At 47.9% G+C, this 23,770-nt stretch overlaps 1 protein-coding gene across 9 annotated transcripts in view; it reads right to left on the reverse strand.

The window, feature by feature from the left end:
• The window catches only part of ALOX5AP (arachidonate 5-lipoxygenase activating protein), a 51,207-nt gene that overhangs the window by 17,603 nt on the left and 9,834 nt on the right, over nt 1-23,770 (reverse strand). For 3 of the 9 annotated variants that reach the window (XM_055541840.1, XM_055541833.1, XM_055541841.1), the window contains exon 2: nt 15,463-15,550. The exons of 1 other annotated variant lie outside the window; for it this stretch is intronic. In XM_055541840.1, the coding sequence (XP_055397815.1) occupies nt 15,463-15,472 (10 nt within the window). In that variant the 5' untranslated portion in view covers nt 15,473-15,550. Of the gene's footprint in view, nt 1-4,986; nt 5,382-8,437; nt 8,527-15,462; nt 15,551-18,642; nt 18,789-23,770 lie in introns of those variants that run through there. 5 more of the 9 variants (XM_055541835.1, XM_055541836.1, XM_055541837.1 and 2 more) reach the window with 4 other exon arrangements.

Raw genomic sequence — 23,770 nt, forward strand, 5'->3', positions numbered from 1 at the left:
AAGCACATTTCCACGCTGTCGACAAGGGCACTGTGACTCAGAGAGGTTAAATAACCTTCTCTGTCCCTCCACTGGGGAGCAGGGGGCTGCTGGGACTCGAGTCCAGCTGGGCATGCGAGAGTGTGTTCATCCTCTTATTATCACATGGAAGCTCACTGCAGGGAGTCCATCAGCAATGTGGGGTCTGAGTAGCCAACTGTCTGCTCTGGCTGTCTCTTCTCCCCAGAGAATACAGTGGAAATTCTGATCACTGTCTTTCCAGAACCCAAGGTGATGCCTGTGCCTCTGAACACGTAAGCAGGGACGGTATTAAGAAAGTCCAAGGTTACTTCTGCAACCAGCTGCACGGCGGGGCCCTCCTTCTCTCAGTCTGTCTCTCTTCTTCCTCTCCTTGCCCAAGAACAGCTCCTTCCTCTTTTTTAAGTCTTAGTCCTCCACCTGCAACCTTGACTGTGCTTTGGCCAGCCTCTTCGGGTCTTACTTCATCGATGTTTGCCCTACTTTGTAAATCTCTGGTCTCTGTTTTTCTCCTAATCTTTACCCTTGAAACATGCTCAAATCTCTCCTAACCTCAAAACAGAACAAAAACAAGCCTGCCTCTCTCCTGAACCCCCATTAGGGTCTACCTCTCTTTCCTTCCGAGCTAAACTTGAAAGAGTTGGGTCACGTGTGTCCACTCCTCCAAACATTGACACTCCATACTCCATATTCTTGACCATGTTACAGAAACTATGCACGCAGAGAGCATTCACACACTGCTCTTGGCTGGCTGCTAACATCAGGCCAAACCAGAGGGACGGAGAGAGACCAGAGGGAGAAGGCTACGAACGGTCACCAAGAAACTACCTCATGCTGGCCTCTGCCAGCGACTCAGGGATCATCTCAGGCAACACCTTCAGCCACCACACGTGGACAGGATTAGAACCTCACCTCTCTGTTGAGGAAACTGCAGGTCAGAGAAGGTGAATAACTTTCTCAGGATCACAGAAAAAGATTCTGAGATTTTCATTTAGTATGAGTCAGCCCTGTGATACACAAGAATAGCTCACACCTCCATCATTTGAACAGAACTGGTGTCTGGATTTCGGGAACAGATTTCTTACATGAAAAACACCCACCTGCATCTTAGAAAGAAGATGGCAAGTTGGTGGTGGGTGGGGTGGGAAGGAGTAATCTGATGACTAGGGACTCTGGAAACCAAGTCGGCTGAGAACTGATATGTAGAACCAGGGATATTACAGGTGACTTTGGAAACACAGAAGCTGCAGACACAGTCTAAGCTTTTCCAAAGAACAGATGCACCAGTGGATAGAAATTAGAGGGCATCAGGCTTCAGTTCAATGTAACAGAGAACTTCCCGAGCAGTGAGTGTGTGAATGAGTGAATCCAAGACAATCACACATCGTGTAAATTTCCACGTTTTGAAGTAGCTTTGAATCCCAGTTTCACCACTACTGACTCTGGAATCTCCAACCAACTCTCTAAGCTCCACTTAGTTTTTCTGTGAAATAAGAGTAATAATAGTAGAATATTTCATAGGGTGCAAGGATTCAATGAGATCATGTTATGACCAGCAGGAAGCACCATACATGACACAAAGCAAATTCTCAATACACTTGGCAACGGGAAGAGTGGGCCCAGTGCATTGTGAGTGCTCCGTCCTGGGAGTGCTCAGTAGGGGCTGTTGAGGATGCGGTCTAGACTTCTGCTATCACCATTCACAAGGTCTCCATGTACAAGGCCCTGGATCCCTCCCCTCAGCTCACTCTCTTCCCCTCCATCCTAATTAGTTTGGCTTCCCGTGGGAATCATCTTCTCCAAAGCCATGTTTCCCAGGTTTGCTTCATGTCAAAGCTGCTGGCACCCTGGCTGAGAAGTGGGAGGCCCTCTGTATGCTACGCAGAGGAAATGCATCTGTCTACACGGCCTGGGAAACCAGGCTTTAGTACTTGTGGTCCAGGTCGCTCAAACTTTAAATGTGGTCTGCGTTCCCAAACATGCATTATGCTTGATCAAGCTGGGAGGGGGCCTTGGGTTCAAGCATCTTGACGACTCCTGAGTGTTTGGGAGGCAGAGGAGGAAGTTCACTGGGCTGGTGGGCTCTGCCTCTCCCCTTGGGAATTGGGAGCCAGAGCGCGCCCCCCTCACCCTCATACTGTCACAGACACAGGGGCCGAAACTCCTTGTCTTGGGACAAACACGAAGTACACAGTGCCTGGCAACAGCATGTAAATCATTCCTAAAGCTAACAGGAAGGGTTTCAAATGTAACTGGGGTGGGGGCAGAGTTTTTGCATATTTTCTGCACTTAGTATGGTAGGTAGACCTTTGACTGCAACCTCGAGGTTAATTAGGATTGTAAAGAGAGGTTCTGGACCTCGGTTGGACCTTTGTGTTTGCCTAAAAGCTCAAGGTTAAAACAGGTAGAGGTCTTATCTGCCGAGTCACTTGAATTTCTCTCATTCCCCTGCACCAGCACATTGAACAGAGTTAAAAGGTGGTCTCAGCATGACCAGCAAGCCTTGATCTGTGCCTCAGAGATGAGCAGGGCTGATCCTGAGCCTCTGAAGGGCGCCAAGGACTCCTTCAGTGGCTTCAAAACTGCCCCAACCTTTGCAAAATCACTCCGTCCACACAGTGCCCTTGCTGGTCACAGGGCCGGGGATGGGGAGGAACAGAGGCTATGACATGGGCGCGTGCTGTCCACACTGCCACAAACAAGCCCAATCGACAATGTGTCCAGGATGAAAAGTCTCCAGCCTAAAGCAAGAGCTGGTCCACTCTCAACTCCCTCCCCCCAAGAAGCGTCATCAGTTCATGGGACCGTATCACAAGGCCATCGGGTCCCATTGTCACCTATCCAAGATGGCCAGCCGAAAGACTGTGGTTAGAGCTCAGACATGTGGCCATCTGTCCTCTCTCCTCCCCACAACCTAATCTCATCTGCCAAAAATGATTAGAAACCTCATCACCTCAAGTCTTCTCAGGGTTCCCTGCACTTCTACAGAAAAGCCCAGGACTCACCAGACACTCCAGGGACAGGTCCTGGGGCATCTCGGGGGAGGGATAGAGACTGTTCTCACGGGGGGAACCACGTGGCATCCCCCCACTCAGCTCTGGACCGGGGGCCAGCAGCTCAGGGTGGATGCAAACCTCTGCATGGGCGGCTGAGGGGACCCTGGCTCCCGTCCCCTGTCACCGATCTTGACGGCTATCAGGGAGGGCCGGAGGGGGCACCCGAACAACCAGCACCCATGCAACTGCCCTACAGGGACTCGAGGTTTCACAGCAGGCTTCCTGCTTCCTGCTGCCCATCTTCTCCTGCTACCCTCCCGCTTCCTGGGGGCAGGAACCTTCCTGGACCAGGCAGAGTCCCCGATGGGAGTATGCAGGTTGAATGAATGATCCTTTGGAGATTTACAGAGACTAAGAGAGCCCCAGCATGGCACCTGCATGAAACAGCAGTGGCTTGGGGCCATGGCAGCCTCACCCGGAGCCACTCGTGCCCTATCAGAGCTGCAGCTCTGTTGTGTGACGCTTACTATGAAAATGTTCATGTCAGAAAGCTGCCAAGTGTTGTTCCACAGAGGAAACAGACTTGGAGTATGCAAAGCTGGTCTCTCCGGTGCCGGGAGGCCATGGGGAGCCTCACTCTGTGCCCAGAAGGCTCATCACCAACCTAAGGCCACACTCAAGCTGGGGGAAAATATCAGGATATCCCAAATTGAGTGAATACCCACATTTCCAAATGGCAACCCACTCCAGTGTTCTTGCCTGGAGACTCCCAGGGACGGGGGAGCCTGGTGGGCTGCCGTCTATGGGGTCGCACAGAGTCGGACACGACTGAAGTGACTTAGCAGCAACAGTATATGAACACTCAGAAATTACCGTTAAGTTACAGAGTAAGTCTTCTCCTTTTTTTCTCTGTCTTCATAAACTGTAAATCCCAAAGATACCAGCCATGCTGATAAAAAGAGTCTGAGACAGTCCTAACTTAGGAATTTAAAGAGAAATTCCTCCCTGTCCGGCCTTTCTCAGTTCTAGGTCCCTTGCCTGGGTTAAGTGACACCAGGGTTAATGGAAATCCCCTGGAGAAGGGATAATCTACCCACTCCAGTACTCTTAGGCTTCCCTGGTGGCTCAGATGGTAAAGAATCCGCCTTTAATGCAGGAGAACTGGTTTCGATCCCTGGGTCAGGAAGATCCCCTGGAGGAGGGTATGGCAATCCACTTCAGTGTTCTTGCCTGGAGAATCCCATGGACACAGCAGCCTGGTGGGCTACAGTCCATGGGGTCGCAAAGAGTCGGACACGACTGAGCGGAAGCACAGCATAGGGTTAATGGAAATGCAACCCTCAAACAAGGAAATCCTTCTGACCCTCTCTCCCCTTATGTAAGTACATGATGTCTACCAAAGAATGCTTCAAAAATCACACATTGCTAAAGAAAAAGGAAGTATTGCAAAGAACATATTTAATCAAAAGAAATAAAAAAGCAATACAGAGGTAAAATAATGAAAAAGTGAAGTCTCCCCTCACATTGGCCAGATTTATTTTTTTTTTAGCTTACAGATAACAGGTAACTCCTCCTGTGCTGAAGTCAGCCCACTGCATGGGGTATAACCCTGTATCTGGGAGAACATATATCTGATTGTCGCTTTCAGGCTTCCTGCCCTCCAACTGGCCACAGTAATTAATAGTTAAACTGCTGATTGCAAACACTTCAGTGATAGTTTCTGTACAACCAACTTGCTGCTCCAGCTCTACAGACATGATTAATCATCCCCATTAAAGCAAAAGAAAGATAGGGAGAAGGAAAACTCCCAGTTCACACAGAAGTCCACACATCCCTGTACAGTCAAATAAAGACACAAATACAGATAAGAAAAAAATGTACACACATATACACACACAAACACAGAAGTGTGTAAGTCTGACTCTCAAACACCGAGACACCAAGCCGACCCCGAGGGAGGGGCCTCCCTTACCATTCTGGACCACGCTGATGAGGGTGACAATGGCCAGCAGGACGATATTGCCCACGGCTTCTTGGTCCATGGTTGTTTCAGGTTCCTAGCAGGACCGCTCAGCTCCCTGGCACCCCACGCCCGCACTGTGCAGGAAGGGGAAGTGGGAGCCAGACTCTGCCTTTCATCATTAGAATTTCCGAAGGTCCCAGCACAATTACAGGCCTTCTTCTGCTTCCTTTTTTTTAAAAAACTAGCCACTGAAGTGCCCCGGGCTCAGCCTCTCCTGCCAGAAGCAGCAGGGCTCAGGAGTAGAGAAGGAAGGGAATAAAAAGTGAAACTTGTCTTCTATTCATGGAGCACCTAAAAGGTCTGTGTCCAGGGTATCGTCTTTCTTTCTTTCTTTGAATTCCTAGGAAAATAAATAAATACTTGACACATGACAGAGCCCAGAGTAGCAGCCTCCTAAGCCCTGGATGAATGAATGAACGAATGAAGAAATGATGATGTTTCTATGGGAAACAAGCAACAAGAGAATGACAACTAAACCAAGGGGCCTTCCCTGGTGGCTCAGTGATAAAGAATCTTCCTGCCAATGCAGGAGACACGGGTTCGATCCCTGGTCTGGGACGATTCCACATGCCACGGAGCAACAAAGCCTGTGCGCCACAGTCACTGAGCCTGTGGTCTAGGGATCACTAGCCACAAGTACTGAAGCCCACACTCCTTAGATCTGTGTTCCACAAGAAAATCCACTGCAATGAGATGACTGCACACCACAACTAGAGAGTACCCCTGCTCGCTGCAACTAGAGAAAAGCCTGAGCAGCATGGAAGACCCAGCACACCTAAGAATAAAATAAGGAAATAATAAAATTATTTAAAAAAAAAATAAGGAGCAGAAAGAGGGTCACAGGTGACTCCCAAGGAAAACCTCCACACAGGAAGGATTGCTCAACACCTCAACTGGCTTCTCTGAGGTCATTACTGAGATGCTCCCCTGGAATCTTCTTCACATAATGATGAGTAGAGAAAAGGTAAAAGAGGGAACCTACTGAGTGAAGTAGGCAGTGCCTGTTATTTTACAGGAGGTTTCTCCCTGTAAACATCAACCACTCAGAAGTTACACAGAACATGCAAGATTCTGTGATCTTCATCCCAGACTCAACATCTATTTGGCAGTGATAAAGAGAAGTGTTTTATCAAAACCTCACTTTGAAAGAGAACGCTGACCACTCCACTTGGTGGTGGTAGGGTTTTCATCTCGGTGTGGGAGAGGCTGGTGCAGGGAAGAGATCACACAGGCCTTGTATTTGAGTGGCTGCAGCTGGCTGGAGGGAAAGAGGGCCTTGGAGGTGGCGTGTGGAGCTTGGATGCACAGAGGCCAATTACAAGGGCAGCCCTGAGCCAGTTCACAATGCTCCCAGGAATCAAGCACCTGGAACACTTTGCACCACGTGGAGTCATTACATGATTTGATTGTCTAGGGGCTCAGCACTAGCGAGAGGCATGTGTTCACCTCAATAGGATCTGATGTGTAAACTTCAGAGAACACTTGGGTCCCAGCCGACAAGGGGTCTGCCTCCGTAAAGTTGGCCCTTCTAAGACTCCTCCTATTTTAGTAACAGTGCATCAGAAGTGAAGGTCAGACCCTTGAAAAGTTTTCTAGTTGCAAACAACAGAAACTCAGCTCTAACTAGCTTGAGCCAAAAGGGAAGCCTTTATTGACTCAAAGACTCGTGAACCCACTCCAGTATTCTTGCCTGGGAAATCCCTTGGACAGAGGAGCCTGGAAGGCTACAATCCATGGGGTTGCTGGGACAACCAGCTGGCAGAAAAATGAGAGAACCTGGGGGTTTCCACAGTCTCCTGTGGTTAAGGGAAACTGTTCCCTAAAGAAAGACAGGGGTCGGTGGGGGGTGAGGAGTGCTGGGTTTGTCTACTGTCCTGTTGAGACTGTTCAGGACTCATAATCCCACATTAAAATGCCTAGCTTTAAAGAAGTTTCTGTAGCCTATAGTCTCCTGTATTTAAGACTTATTCTAATCTCCTTCCTGTTTGTGGTGGGTAAGTTTGTGCCAAGACCTGCAGGCACACAGACATAGTATCAACATAGTCCTACATGGTTTGCCCAGGGCTCTTGTGCAAACCTCATCAGACCCCAGGAATGCAGGAAGGAGCAGCCTCTGCTGCTGGTTTCCCAAGCCTCAGGAGCCCCACAAACAGGGTCGGTGGGGGGATGCCCAGCCAGCCCCACTTTAGAAAGCTGAGAAGGCAAGGAGGGACCCGTGATGGGACCCCTGCCCCCACATCTGAGCTCCTGGAGTCACCCTGCCTGGATGGGGCACACGTGCCACTGGGGTGAGTCTTCACCCGAGAAGAGAGCGTTTTAATAGTCAGCCGAGATGGCCATTAAATTACAGCTGCACATTAGGATTCTGGCTGCAGCTGCAGAGGAGCACTTACTTATCAGAGGTGAAGCCTCTGGAAATGCCATTCATCTCAATAGAGAGCTGCTGAGACAGAACAAAAAGGGAGGGGTGCCAGGGGCATGAGCTGGGAGGGGCCTCTAGCTGGATTCCGGATTCCTAACAGGACAGTCTCCAGGCCAGCAACCCGCCCTTGCCCAGCCAAAACCAGACCAGACCCAGTCCAGGACCCAAGGCAGTGTGTAGCCATGTCCTGGGGACCTAGCTTGTGCATTTTCTCCTCAAAACACCCCTCTGGGGACAAACTATCCCTCCCATTGCCCAAAAGATGAGACAGAGGTGAAGGGGCGTTAAACCACAGGAAGTAAGGAGCAGACCTGGGATTCAAATCCAGGCCTCTCTAGCTCCAACATCTGAGGTTCTAACCACCCTGAATGCTGCTTCTGGAATAGCCTTCAGAGCTCAGGGCTCCTGGCCCTTCTGCATCCCTATTTGGCAACCCCTTCAGGGGTTAGTGAAGTGACCAACAGCTGCTCAATCCCTAAAGAGATGGGTTTTTTAAAGAAAAGAAAGGAAAACGTATACATTTTGCAGGAAATAGTGTATTCCCTGGACATCTGACCGTTCAGTAAAGGTAATTTAACAGATACCACCCACCGTTCCCCAGCTGTAAGCCCACCCGCTCTGCTCCCTGGACCCCTGTCCTCAGTGCCCTCAGCGCTCATGCAGACGCTGCACTTATCCTCGTGTGACAGGTTAGTTAGACAAATGTGCTGGGAGTAGGGAAGAATAATTAGCATGTTCATTAATTAGAGCACTGTTAGTAGTTTGACTGTGAAGGACAACCATTTGTCAACAGAGATCAGGACAGCCAGGGCCAAGCAGTGACTCAGGGGGGCAGCAATTCAGTGAAGGTGCTGGCACTGACCAGCTGCTATTAAAATCCACGGGAGCGGCTGCTCATCCACTTAGCGTCAGCGCCTCCGTCACCATGGCAACACGGGTCCACTACAGACAAGAGCACTCTCTCATCCTTCATCTCACCTCGAGCAGCCTGTTGCCGGTTCATGACGTCTCTTCCTTTTGCTCTCTGGCCAAGGTTGCCCTCAGCATCCATTAGGAGGAGGACTTCCCTGCATATAGATTTTGGGTGTGAGAGAGAGAGTGCAGAATGCTCCCGGGGTGCAGGCCGCCCCTAGACCAGCACAGAGATATAGCTCAGGTCTGTCTGTAGGCACACACAGGAAGTGGTTACAGAGCGCTTCTTAAAAAAAGAAAGAAAGAAAGAAACACTTTTGTACTGGGTTGATTACAAAACAAGTGCTAGTTTGAGATGAAAGGCAAAGGGACTCAGCCCTGTGTTTACATGTATCCATTCTCCCCTGACCCCCTCATCCAGGCTGCCACATAACATTGAGCAGAGTTTCCAGCGCTCTACAGTAGGTCCTTCTTGGTCATCCATTTAAAATATACCAACGTGTTCATGCTCATCCCAAACTCCCTAGCTATCTCTGTGCCCCATCCTTTCCCCAAGCAACCATAAGCCTATTCTCTAAGTCAAGCACTTTCTTTTAACTTCAGTTAATCTAAAGGATATTCAGACCAATATTGATCTGAACAATAAGTGATAGGAGCAAAGACCAGGCCACAGCCTGTTACAGATGTCACATGGTGATAGTCGCCAAGAGAACCAGCCAGCCTGGTCAAAGCGTCACGTCTCCTTCCCCGGCCACAACCTGACGGCCTTTCTTTACGTGAACAGCCTGTGGCTCCACACTGAACTGAGCTGGACAGAGAGGAACCCTCATGCCACTTAAGGGTGAGGAAACTGAGGGGTAGTGCGTGGGCTGCAACCCCAGTGCTCCTGATGAAAGTCCACATGTGCTCAGGGCAATCGGCGAGATGGCTCACAAATCAAAATCACATGGACAGATATGACCTCAGTTCTCTAGAAGCCCAAGTTACAGGATGATAATATCAGTGCAAGGAAACAAGTAGAAGCAGAAGTTAAAAATTAAAATTAAGCAAGTAACTCATGCCTGCAGCCATGAAATTAAAGACGCTTGCTCCTTGGAAGAAAAGCTATGACAAACCTAGACAGCGTATTAAAAAGCAGAGACATCACATTTCCGACAAAGGTCTGTATAGTCAAAGCTATGGTTTTCCCAGTAGTCATGTACAGAAGTGAAAACTGGACCATATAGAAGGCTGAGCACCAAAGAATTAATGCTTTTGAGCTGTGGTGCTGGTGAAGACTCTTGACAGTCCCTTGGACAGGAAGGAGATCAAACCAGTCAATCCTAAAGGAAATCAACCCTGAATATTCATTGGAAGGACTGATACTGAAGCTGAGGCTCTGATACTTCAGCCACCTAATGCAAAAAGGTGACTCATTGGAAAAAAACCCTGATGCTCGGAAAGATTGAAGGCAGGAGAAGAAGAGGGCAACAGAGGGTGAGATGGATGGATGGCTTCACTGACTCAATGGACATGAGTTTGAGCATCTCTGGGAGATGGTGAAGGACAGGGAAGCCTGGCGTGCTGCAGTCCATAGGGTTGCAAAGAGTCGGACACGACTGAACGACTGAACAACAACAGCCCATGAGAGCAGAAGATATCATGCTGTGCTCTGTGCGCAAAAACAGATGTTAGACATAGGTTCTGTCACCCAAGTATCAGCTTAATCTGCCTTATAAACTCTCCAGGGAAAGGAGATCAGAAACAGTATGACCTGACTTGGAAATATTCAGTCCTAACAGCACTGAAAATTGTGATGCTCACATATGCTAAGCTGATTTTTGACAAACAAATTCAATGAGGAAAGAAAAGTCTTTTCAACAAAGGGTACTAGCACAACTGGATATTCATATGTGGGGAAAATGAACCCTGACCCCATCCCCAAATCATATAAAATATAACTAGAAATAAGTCTTTAACCTAAACATAAAAACTAAAATTATAAAACTTCTAGAAGAAAACTTAGGAGAATGTCTTTGTGAATGAGGAAGGCAAAGAATTTTTAGATAAAACAGAAAAATGGTGAACTAGATAAGAGGGAAAATAATCAATAAATTAGATGTCATCAAGATTGAAAACTTATGCACTTTAAAAGACCATTAAGAAAATAAAAAGGCAAGCCACACAGAGACAGGGAGAAAATGTGTGTAATATATAAATCTGATGAAGGATCAGACTGTATATTCAGAGTATTCAGAATATATAAGGAACTTATTTCAGTCAGTGATAAGAATATAAACAACTTGTTTTTAAAATGAGTAAATGACTTGAACAGATATTTCACAGAGGAAGACAGACAAATAGTCAATAAGTGCATGAAGAGATGCTCAACATCATAACCACCAAGGAGAAGTGGTGTGGGAGGGGTCTGGGGGACCACACGGCAAAGGGCCATGTAGGTGCCCTCAACAAGGTTTGAAATGATCCTGGAGGCAAAGAGAAGCCACTGGGGGATGTTAAAAAGATTGTCTCATGGCTGGATTTGAAGTTCTGATGATCACACTGGCCACAATGTAGAGAACAAGTTGGAGGAGCCAGCATCGGCACGGGAAAGCAGCTGGGGTCCATTCCAGAGATCTATGGAGAAAAGATGAAGACCGGCGGACTCCTTGGTGGCAATGGAATTAATCGCGCAGAAGTTGCTGGATTTGAGGGCTAATTATCAGATGGTAAATAATCTGCCTGCAATGCAGGAGGCCTGGGTTCGATCCCTGGGTCAGGAAGATCCTCTGGAGAAAGCAATGACAATCCACTCCAGTATTCTTGCCCAGAGAATCCCACGGAGAGAGGAATCTGATGGGCTACAGTTTGTGGGGTTGCAAAGAGTCAGACACGACTGAGTGACTAACACTGCTACTGCTATTAAACAGTATCTGTAAGATATCCTTTTCATTATAGGGGACTGGAATGCAAAAGTAGGAAGTTAAGAAACACCTAGAGTAACAGGCAAATTTGGCCTTGGAGTAGAGAATGAAGCAGGGCAAAGGCTAATAGAGTTTTGCCAAGAAAATGCAATGATCATAACAAACACCCTCTTCCAACAACACAGGAGAAGACTCTACACATGGACATCACCAGATGGTCAACACCAAAATCAGATTGATTATATTCTTTGCAGCCAAAGATGGAGAAGCTCTATACAGTCAGCAAAAACAAGACCGGGAGCTGACTGTGGCTCAGATCATGAACTCCTTATTACCAAATTCAGACTGAAATTGAAGAAAGTAGGGGAAACCACTAGACCATTCAGGTATGACCTAAATCAAATCCCTTATGATTATACAGTGGAAGTGAGAAATAGATTTAAGGGCCTAGATCTGATAGATAGAGTGTCTGATGAACTATGGAATGAGGTTCGTGACATTGTACAGGAGACAGGGATCAAGACCATCCCCGTGGAAAAGAAATGCAAAAAAGCAAAATGGCTGTCTGGGGAGGCCTTACAAATAGCTGTGAAAAGAAGAGAAGCGAAAAGCAAAGGAGCAAAGGAAAGATATAAGCATCTGAATGCAGAGTTCCAAAGAATAGAAAGAAGAGAAGAAAGCCTTCAGCGATCAATGCAAAGAAATAGAGGAAAACAACAGAATGGGAAAGGCTAGAGATCTCTTCAAGAAAATTAGAGATACCAAGGGAACATTTCATGCAAAGATGGGCACAATAAAGGACAGAAATGGTATGGACCTAACAGAAGCAGAAGATATTAAGAAGAGATGTCAATGTGCACTGGGACGACCCAGAGGGATGGAATGGGGAGGGAGGAGGGGGGGGGTTCGGGATGGGGAGCACATGTGTACCTGTGGCGGATTCATTTTGATATTTGGCAAATCTAATACAGTTATGTAAAGTTTAAAAATAAAATAAAATTTAAAAAAAAAAAAAAAAAGAAGAGATGTCAAGAATACACAGAAGAACTGTACAAAAAAGATCTTCACGACCCAGATAATCACAATGGTGTGATCACTCACCTAGAGCCAGACATCCTGGAATGTCAAGTCAAGTGGCCCTTAGAAAGCATCACTACGAACAAAGCTAGTGGAGGTGATGGAATTCCAGTTGAGCTATTTCAAAACCTGAAAGATGATGCTGTGAAAGTGCTGCACTCAATATGCCAGCAAATTTGGAAAACTCAGCAGTGGCCACAGGACTGGAAAAGGTCACTTTTCATTCCAATCCCAAAGAAAAGCAATGCCAAAGAATGCTCAAACTACCACACAATTGCACTCATCTCACACGCTAGTCAAGTAATGCTCAAAATTCTCCAAGCCAGGCTTCAGCAATATGTGAACCGTGAACTTCCTGATGTTCAAGCTGGTTTTAGAAAAGGCAGAGGAACCAGAGATCAAATTGCCAACACCTGCTGGATCATGGAAAAAGCAAGAGAGTTCCAGAAAAACATCTATTTCTGCTTTATTGACTATGCCAAAGCCTTTGACTGTGTGGATCACAATAAACCGTGGAAAATTCTGAAAGAGATTGGAATACCAGACCACCTGATCTGCCTCTTGAGAAACCTGTATGCAGGTCAGGAAGCAACAGTTAGAACTGGACATGGAACAACAGACTGGTTCCAAATAGGAAAAGGAGTTCATCAAGGCTGTATATTGTCACCCTGTTTATTTAACTTATATGCAGAGTACATCATGAGAAATGCTGGACTGGAAGAAACACAAACTGGAATCAAGACTGCCGGGAGAAATATCAATCACCTCAGATATGCAGATGACACCACCCTTATGGCAGAAAGTGAAGAGGAACTCAAAAGCCTCTTGATGAAGGTGAAAGTGGAGAGTGAAAAAGTTGGCTTAAAGCTCAACATTCAGAAAACGAAGATCATGGCATCCTGTCCCACCACTTCATGGGAAATAGATGGGGAAACAGTGGAAACAGTGTCAGACTTTATTTTTTTGGGCTCCAAAATCACTGCAGATGGTGACTGCAGCCGTGAAATTAAAAGACACTTACTCCTTGGAAGGAAAGTTATGACCAACCTAGATAGCATATTCAAAAGCAGAGACGTTACTTTGCCAACAAAGGTTCATCTAGTCAAGGCTATGGTTTTTCCTGTGGTCATGTATGGATGTGAGAGTTGGACTGTGAAGAAGGCTGAGCGCCGAAGAATTGATGCTTTTGAACTGTGGTGTTGGAGAAGACTCTTGAGAGTCCCTTGGACTGCAAGGAGATCCAACCAGTCCATTCTGAAGGAGATCAGCCCTGGGATTTCTTTGGAAGGAATGATGCTAAAGCTGAAACTGCAGTACTTTGGGCACCTCATGTGAAGAGTTGACTCACTGGAAAAGACTCTGATGCTGGGAGGGATTGGGGGCAGGAGGAGAAGGGGAAGACAGAGGATGAGATATGGCTGGATGGCATCACTGACTCGATGGACGTGAGTCTGGGTGAACTCCGGGAGTTGGTGATGGACAGGGAGGCCTGGCGTGCTGGGATTCATGGGGTCGCAAAAAGTCGGACACAACTGAGCAACTGAACTGAACTGATAAGGTTTAGTGAGGGATGTGGGGTAGGGAAGAGAGAACAAGTGTGATTCTCAGATTTCTGACTATACTCTGGATCTGGACGAGCGGTTGACTCAACTCCTTGAAAAGTTCCTCTCGAGACCCTTTCACTATCATCATTTTTATGGTCCCTCATCAGGGGTCATTTGGGTGCATAGCTGAAGGCCCCAGTGCTTGGCTGACTTTGGCTATTTTTGAGTGAATTTTGATAAGCATCACAGCTCCCAAATGATCCACCTGACAGTACTACTGAGATGTAGCAAAAATTAGACTCGATGCAGATGTACATGTACTAAAAATGGATGCTCATCTCCTATGGTGTCCTGATAAAAGGAGGAGTGGGGGGAGGTGTGCCCAGCTAGCAGAAGGAGGGCGTATGGAGTAGACTAAACAGAGTCCAGGAGCCTAGTGTGATGGCTGGAGAACTGAATTACAAGCTTCATTTCCCCTCAGATACACAGCCACAGGGGATTCCCAGCTCTAAATTAGAGGTACCGCATTCACACCGAAATACACCCCCCACAACCAAAGCACATCAGTGCCCACAGAGAAGTGGGGAGAGAAGTCAGAATGATGCTTCTGCTCCCCGGAGGGGGCCCTCAGGCTGCAGACTCCCCCTTCCATTAGGGAGCAGCAGACAGAAGACAGAAAAACTCCTTTGTCTGTTGTTCTCTCTTTATTGACAGAAATTATGCACCACGCAAGTATATAGAACTCAAATTAAATGACTGGGCATTCAAAGATTCAAAAGCTAAGATTCTTCTTCTGGCAAAACCTAGCCTGACCACATTAACAGAGTACAGCAGTAAGGTGTTTTTGTTCCTGTTTTTCTTTCGCATAAACTAGCTGAAAACATTGCTGTTTGTGGTGTTAAATGGATTTCATAACTAATACAGAATGTGGCTAAATTCATATTACTGTGATCATTTTAATTGAATTTCCTGACTCCTACACGTTTAATTGTCAACTTTTAACACTGCATTAAACATAAGGTTCCAACATTATTGATATAAAATGTTCACATTTCCCTACGACTGTGATTATATTTTGCTTATCATTCCTGAATGTTGCATTAAGTCTATTTAAAAGATATCCCAAGGGACCCTTATATGTTTACTGCATTAGAAGAAAAACAGATGTTCTCACATATCCTGAGAGATATTACAATTTACATTGTAGATGAGGGGTGTTGAGAACCACTTAGAAATCTTCTTAGGTGGCCAAGGCTTCAATAATGCTTAGCATCTGATTTTCTGTCATATTATAAAGTTAGAAAAAAAATCTGTAATATAAAGTTAGAAAAAAATGCCAATCACATTTTCCAAGTACAAGCACATATTTTAAAAGCATCCTTGAGAAAAATCGAAGCATCTGAACCACAGCGCTATTGTTCTTGAATCACATTCTCAAGTTAGAACTGACAGGAGTTCATGAACAAAACATCCCGAACAGTCACTTCTCACTCGCCTGGAACTTGCCCATTAACCCCACAGTGAACAACCCTGAACCATTCGAGCAGGTTTGACAGAGAATACTCACTAAACGCCATCTGACTCTTTGAAATGCCCTGAAGAGCCTGGTCATTGTATGCAGGATTGTAACACGCTTCTTTCTCTGAAGTCCACACCTACAGGGAGCAGACAAGGAGGAAGGAGCGTGAGGCTTTGGGAACAAAAGCAGCTAAGAGAAGCAATAGCAACACATTGTTTAATTTTGATAAGAACCCTATGAAGAGGCATTATTGTCCCATTTTAGAGCTGAGAACACAGGGTAAGAGAGGTCACACAAGCACAAGGTAAAGCTGAAACCTTAGCCTTAGGTTTGCTGGAGCCTAGAGAATCATGACAGTAATAACTGTCATTGCTAACATTTATTGGATGTTTTCTATGGGTGCCAGATACCGTCCCAAGCACTTTATATCCATTATAACTCTTAATCCTTACAAAAGAACTCTAAGGGACCCTTCTTTATCGTATAAAGATATGTAACCATGTCACAGAGGAGGGAACGGAGGCTTGCACAGTTTCAATCACTTTCCTACCATCACGCAAGCAGTCAAGAGCAGAGATGGGCCTCGGATCCAGGACAACGTGACTCCAAGCCCATCGGGTTCCTGCACTGACCGGGAGGAGGAACAGCTGGAAGCAGGTACCATGGCAACAGTAAGAAGGGGCAACTTGATGGCAAGGGAGAATAAAGAAGAAAAAAAAAATCAAGAAGCAACCAGAGCACAGAAATAAAGCTGCCCAGGCTGAGGGCGTCCAAAACATGCTGCTGTCACTCAGGAAGAGGGCAGAAGCTTGGGGGAGGAGAAGACTGTGAAGCCCATGGCCACATGAGCAGTGAACTTAGGGGAAGAAGAGTTGGAAGGTCGGGGGACAGCCAGGAACATCGGAGGAGGGGACTGTCACGACCTCAAAACCCAGGGATTTCACAGGAGGTCTGGAAGCTGCACTGGGAAGCCAGGGCCACCCTGACTCCCCCACCTCCTGGTATGACCTCAAGCCCCTACTGTAGCCTCACAGGTCTGCTCATGGTTGGGAAACGTGAAAATGAGCCCAGGCCCTGTGAAACTGACCAAGGAGAGTGTCTCCATCTGGGGCTCCCCTGGCCCCCGCCAATTGCTTGCCCCAGTCTGGTAGCTCCCATCACCCCAATGCCACATACCCAGTGACTCCGACCCTGGAAGCAGCTCGGCTCTGATGGGGCAGGGGGCTGGGGGAAGAGGGCTCGATGTCATGAGTTGGCAGATGTTGCCCCCAACTCAGCCTCACAGTGATGCTCAGGCCCTTTGATGCAGACATTCCTGTTTGTGAACAAAGTTTTTTTTTTTTTTTTCCCTTATCACTGGATAAAAATGCTGGATTTGATGGTCAGGAAGGGATCGCCCTCGAAATCAAAGGGCCACTTGCCTGAACCCTAGTTCCTGAAAAGAAGCCCAAGAGCAGAAAGGGATGCTAACATCTGACAGAAGGAAGGTCGATGGGGAGCTTTTCAAATGTTCTGGGCTCTAAACACATCTTAATCGATGGGCCCTTCTCATCATGAGGGCAGCTTCTACGGAGGCTCACATCAGGAGGGGCCCCCAGTGTGGGGCGCCCGGACCACTTCTCACTCCATTAGCGTGATCCTGTCTCCCCATTCTGCCAACAGGCCCTGGAGGTTCTGCTGCCTTTTCCTCTGTGTGTGCTGACAGGGAGGCCTTCGGCTCAGGAGATGTTCCCTGCCCCTAGTGCACAAGGGGGCCTTTACCACCTTCATTCTGGCCAGTGCCACGTGGACAGCTATGTGGTCATAGAACATTCCTCATAATAACAGCTAACATACGCAAATGCACCAGATGCCTCACCAAGTGCTTTGCATCCAATGCCTCATTCAACACGGACAAAACCCTATTGTTATCGCCCTTTTTACAAAGGAGGAAATTAAGCTCAGAGAACCCGTCACTTGGCTAGACTGTGTTACTCGCTCAGTCATATCCAACTCTTTTGCCATCGCACTGTAGCTCCCCAGGCTCCTCTGTCCATGGGATTCTCTAGGCAAGAATACAGGAGTGGGTGGCCTGTCCCTTCTCCAGGGGATCTTCCAGGATGGGAAGTGGCAACATCTTCTATGACCTACCTAGTCCGAGAGGCCACGTACTATCACTTCTGCTATATTTAACTGGTGACACAGACCAACCCTCACACAGTGTTGGGGGGACTGTTTAAGTAAGAGCATGAATGGCTGTAGCCGAGGATCACTGGGAACCACCTTGGAGGCCGGCTACCATGGTCTCCCATCTTGACCCTCAGCCTCTGTCCTGTGCACCCTGCATGGTATAGCCACTCCAAACAACCCTCCTCCACTCCTGGCTGCCAAAATCATTCCGGTCCCACCAGAACTCACTGTTCCATAAAGGCACCCAGAGCGCACCAGCTTTGATAAACTCCTGGTTCAAGGACACTGTTACTTCTGTTACAGGGCTTATCATGCTCTGCCTTGTATTACATGTGCTTGGATGTTGAGTTGCTTCAAGCGTGTCCAACTCTTTGCGATCCCGTGGGCTGTAGCCCTCCAGGCTCCTCTGTCCATGGGATTCTCCAGGCAAGAATACTGGAGTGGGTTGCCATGCCCTCCTCCAGAGGATCTCCCCGATCTGGGGACCAAACCCACATGTCTTACAACTCCTGCATCGGCAGGCAGATTTTCTTTACCACTAGTGCCACCTGGGAAGCTCCACCTTGTATTATAGTTGGGTACAAATGTATCTACCGCCAAAAGATGGAAAACTCCTACAGGGAGAATCCATGACACTCACATTTTCACCTATCCTTGGCAAAATATCTGAAGAAGATGCTCTATACAAAACTGTGTGGCATTGGATTGAATGTGTCTTTCTTCCTGCCAGGGTTACTGGTTGGGAAGAGACTATTTCATTTGGCTTTGTACTATGTGCCTACTAGGTGCCAGCTCTTGGGGACAGACATGGTTCTTGTTTCCTCAGAGTTTCCAGTCGAGTGAAACATTGATAGATTCTCACAAATGATCAGACAGGTGGCCCCACATTGAAAAATCTCTATTCTGTCAACTCAGTGCCTTAGAATGTTCCTGAAAGCATTTTAGAATAAGATTTTATAAAGATTTTATGCCCCAGTCCTTTCACTTAATTCTCAGCCTTTTTTTGTGTGTGTGTGATGGTTCCTATTTGTTCATTCACTCATTCCTTCACCTACTCACCCATTTATGCACTCAAAAAACGCTGAGGAAGTCACTGCGGGGATTCAAAGAAAAACAAGGGAGTTTCTCCTGTTAGGACTCTTGTAATCCAGGGGAGGAAACAAGAGTGTGCGCGATGACTCCAACACAGCCAGGGCACCGCAGGGGCAGATTTCAGCAACGATTCAAGAGACGGTCTTCTGCCAGTGTGTGCAGGGCAGGGCTCTGGCTTTGGCTGTAGGAGCTGCTGAGAGCACAGTAACCTCCACAAACTTCATCAGAGAGAAAAGGCTGTGTCTTTTTCATCCAGCAAGATCTGGATCATTCCCTGATCCACAGAACTAAATACCCATGCCTCTTCCTATGCAGGGAATTGAGAACCAGGAAAGGAAATAGGATCAAAGGTACATTGAAGCTCTCTCGGTAAAAAGTCCATCAGTGTGCTCTCTCTGGGAAAGCAAGCAGGCCAGTCCTCCCCTTGGACTGCCCAGGGCTGGATGTCCCTGCTCTGGACCATGCTGGCTGGCCTGGAGAGGATGGGCACACCAGTGATTCAATGCTAGTGGCTCCAAGGAATCTAGAACCTACCGATCTTTTAAGCAAAAAAAAAAAAAAAAGGAAAAAACAAAAACATGCTCAAATTAATTCCCAGGGAATCAGGACTATTCTTATTGTTGCCATATTTCTTTTGATTCCTGAATAAGAACACCTGGGCAGTCCTGCTGTTTGGCACATGGGTTAGTAATCAGGTGGAATATTTTCCTTCATAGCTGCCCTGGAACCCTGGGACACATGAATGCTAAAGCAAACCTCATAAATGCTCATTTATTTTTAATGTGTGTGTTTTAATGTATGCAAAATATATGATACACATAAAAAGGATTCGTAAGATATATGCACGGTTTGAAGCTTAATAAAATGAACACCATGGACCCACTACCCTACTGAAGAAATATATGTCACATTATTAGTAATAAGAAGAGTTAATATTTCTGAGCCCTTATCATGTGCCAGGCGCTGCTCTAAGCACTTTACATATGTTATCAGATGGGTCCTGACAACGGCCTCATCAGCCACGTGGAGAGAGCAGTGTGGAGGAGGGGCAGGAGGAAACCCTCATTTCAGGCTCTGCAGCCGACAGAGAGAGGGACTTGGAGACGCGTGGACATACCAGTGGTTCAACACAGGTTCAATTTCTTTCTCCCTTTCTTTCCATGGTCCCATCATAGATGCCAGAATTGTTTAGACTATGTCCTGATTCCCATGAAAAGGTAAGATCACTGTCTACTAGCTTGAAAAACCATCAAAATTATCCCCAGAACTTTCTGACTTCTGCCCCCAGAAACACCCCCAACACCCTTCTCTTTGCACAGACGAGAGCATCACGCTGTCCTTCCCCAAGATGTGTGAACAAGGGGCTTTCCAAGAGTCATAGGGTGAGTTAAAGGGAAATGAATTTTTGGCAACGTGGCCCGTTCACCTCTGTATATAGGCTCCAACATACAACAGTTCAGTAAAACATCCAGCCAACGTTTTTTCTTTAACACGTTCCCTTCCAGTAACTGAGGGGCATCCTGTGGAGGTAGTGGTAAAGAACCTGCCTGCCTGTGCAGGAGACCTAAGAGATGAAGGTTCGACCCCTGGGTTGGGAAGATACCCTGGAGAAGGAAATGGCAAAACACTCCAGTATTCCTGCCTGGAAAATCCCATGAACAGAGGAGCCTGGAGGACTATGGGTCCATAGGGTCACCAAGAGTCATGACTGAAGCGATGCAGGATGGATGGATTTCCAATAATTGAGCATAAAGATTAATTTGGGGGAACTTGATCCTCTCTGTTCCCCTCCTTGCAGAAATCACCTTCACAGAAAAAGTCAAGTTCAAGTCCCTGAAATAGTCAACAGCATCCTTGGAATTAATGTCCACCCACTCTACAGCATGGTGATGGGTTGTGAGACCAGAGATTCATGACTTGGGTCTCATACCCCTCCAGGGTCACTGGGGCGGCCCAAGGCAGGGAACCGGGAAGGGAGCTCACCATTGAGCCCTGTCCAGTCTTCACAACAATGATTTGGAGGGAAAGGTGCAACGTCTTGAGAACCCAGGGCCCAGCGGGAAGCCTTGTACAGGGAAGTGGTGCCCTCCATGTCACCAGGAGGTGGGACCAGACTGTGTCTCAGTGGAGGTGCATTTTTCTGTGAGAGGACTCTGGACACGCAGAAGCCTCTGTCTGTCTGCAGGGAAGATGAGCCCAGCACAAGAGGGAAGCTCTCCTCTGCAGCAGGACACTGGAGAACAGGAATGGCTGGCCAGTCAGGAGAGGAGGAAGGGATGATGAGAAAAGGATGGGGGTGCGGTGGCTGGGAGGCTTCCAGCCAGCATCCAGGGGGTCGCAGAGAACTGTGTGTCTAGGGTCCTAGGCCATCTTTAGGAGAACTCGACACACCTGCACGTCTGATGGTGGAAGAGAGGGTGGCCACACATTTTCTGTAGGAAGAAGAGCTTATGGACTGTTTCCACTTTCAGAAAAATTTCCTTGGGGCACATTTCAACAAATGAGGAACGGTGTTTAGGAAACATCCAAGAAAATCCTCACGTTTCTAGAGGGGGCTCGAACAAAGGGAAGAGCAGGTAGAGGCGATTCTTGCCCCAGGCAGGGCTGGTCCAGAGGTTACAACAGCAGCCTTCCCCTGAGCTGGCCCAGGGCCCCATCCCAGAGCCAAGAGCCAGTTCACTCCTCCCAGAAAATTCCTGGGAAACCAGATCCGGGCTGCGGTTGCCAAACACCAGCATATGTAAAGGATGTGAAGGCAGAAACACAGGGCAGGAGAAGACGTCAAAACTCAATACCCATGTGCGTGGCTAGGTAACGAGATAGGTACACACTCGCATGCATCATGGTGGCATGCTCAGTCGCTCAGGCGTGTCTGACTCTTTGAGGCCCCATGGACTGAAGCCTGCCAGGCTCCTCGGTCCACTGGAGTGGGTTGCTATTTCCTTCTCCAGGGGATCTTCCCGACCAAGGGATCAAACCCATGTCTCCTGTGTCTCCTGCATTGACAGGCGAATTCCTTACCACTGGGCTACCCGGGAAGCCCTGTGTCATGGTTATTTTGCATCAAATGGCAAACCTTATCCCTAAGAGTCAAAGATGACGTTAAAGCCAGAACAATCAAGGGAATTTTTAATTCTACGAAAGAACTTTCAAGAAAGAAAAATTGTTCCCATTGATGTATTTATTTTCATCTTAGTAGGACGGCATGCAAGGGTCGTGACCTCTTACTACCAAACATCCGAAGTCAGAGTATTGGTGGAACTTAAGCAAAAGATCTTCTTCAAGGACCCAGCATTAGAATGACAGACAAAAGGCAGGACAGTCGGAGGCTGGGGTTTGCACATCCACAGTAGGCGAGCTTGGGGCGGGGAACGGGTGAGTGTGGAGGCCGCTGCCCTGTGGGCTTGTGTCTCCGCTTCCTTCCCCTTTCTGTCCTCCCACTTGCTGTCCACCGGCTATATTTGTCATTCCTGCCACACCCGTTCTTAGAATAACCTTCCATTGCCAACACTCACCCTTCGGGACTCTTGGAGAGCTCATGGCAAACGCTTCTGTGTTGACAGCTGTTTTCAAATTCCCAAGCATCCAATATCTGTGCCCTGACATAGGTGGGCAACGTATGGGTGTGAATGAGACGGACACTTCCCAGCCTTGGAGAACGGCCAGGCCAGAGAAGGAAGCAGACAGAGGTCCGCATAACCAAAATCCAGGCTGAGCCAGCTAAGGTAATAGAAAGGTAGAGATAAAAATACTGGTGTGCAGGTGTAACGGGGCACCGAGATGAACTCCGCAAATAGACAGGGTGGTCCTGGAGCAGGCCTGGCGTGCTGCGGTCTATGGGGTCACAAAGAGTCGGACACAACTGAGCGACTGAAGTGAAACTCATGGGGAAGACAGAAACCGAGCAAAACAGCAGGGGCTTGCATTTCTTAGCTCTGAGGGTCCCTGTGAGGATGCTAAACAGAAAAGTTAGAGAACAGATGTGCGGATCGTCTCAGAGGGTTGATGGAGAGTTTCAGCACCCACTTGCACAACTGCAGGGGCCCCAAGCTCTGCACACACCCCAGCTCACGCTCAGCTTCACGTTCTCCAGGATCTTCATCTGGAGGTACAGCAGCCAGCCCAGACATCCCCCTACAGCTCAGAGGGCGACGACCAGAAGCAGGGCAGAGAGCTTAAAGATCTCCCTTCCCTGACCTGGAATCGAGACTCGAACCTCACCTGGAACCCTCCTGGGCTATATGGCTGCCCCAGGCCCATCTGTGTAGGGCTTCCAACCAGCCTGTCCATCAGAACTGACTCAAGACAGAAGGGGAGGTGAGGAAGTACAGAGAGAGAGAGAGAGAAGAGAGATGAGTCTTTCCAGGACCTGCCCTTGCACAAACCGCTTCCCCTCCCCAGGCCTCAGTTTCCTCATCGGTAAAATGAGAAAGGTGGCCCTTGCTGGCTCCCACGTGCCAGGCTAGGTTCTGTTTCCTGCCCTCTCTCCTCCAGGACGCCCTTCTCTTCCAATAAGATGGGCTGTCTCCCAGTCTCTGGAGCCCTTCTCCCCATCTGCTTGTCCTCCTCTCCACTCCTCCCCACCCTGCCCCCTCCTTTCCTACCTTCCCTTCCCTCCCCTCTCGCTCCCTTCCTGGGGTCTCTGCTCTTTTCAATGCCCCCCTCCTTTGCTCATTCTGTCTCAAAACACTGGCTTTTCTTTCCCTGCTTGGGCTTCACTGGGGAAGTAGCCAGACAGGACGGTGCATACAGCTGCTACTTTGGGGCTGGCTTTTCTGAGGTTTCCCTCGTCCCTCTCCAGCAGACGCATACACACACACACACACACACACACACACACACGCGCGCGCAAGACAGGAAGTGGTCCTTTCAAACTGTCTGCTCAGCATTTGCCAGACAGACCTCGGATTTCTCAGTGGTGGCAAGCAAGAACCATTAACCCCAGCGTGACTTGCAAAAGCGAATTTAGAGTCTCTGAAAGGCCGGCAGACTAGGGTGGAGGAAAGAGCCTCCTTTCTTTAAAAAAAAAAAAAAACACTCCTGGCTGAGACATGAGCCACGCTCGTTGTGAGACGGAAGCCAGGAGGCACCTGGA

The sequence above is a fragment of the Bubalus kerabau genome, chromosome 12, assembly GCF_029407905.1.
Source record: "Bubalus kerabau isolate K-KA32 ecotype Philippines breed swamp buffalo chromosome 12, PCC_UOA_SB_1v2, whole genome shotgun sequence".
NCBI lineage: Eukaryota > Metazoa > Chordata > Mammalia > Artiodactyla > Bovidae > Bubalus > Bubalus kerabau.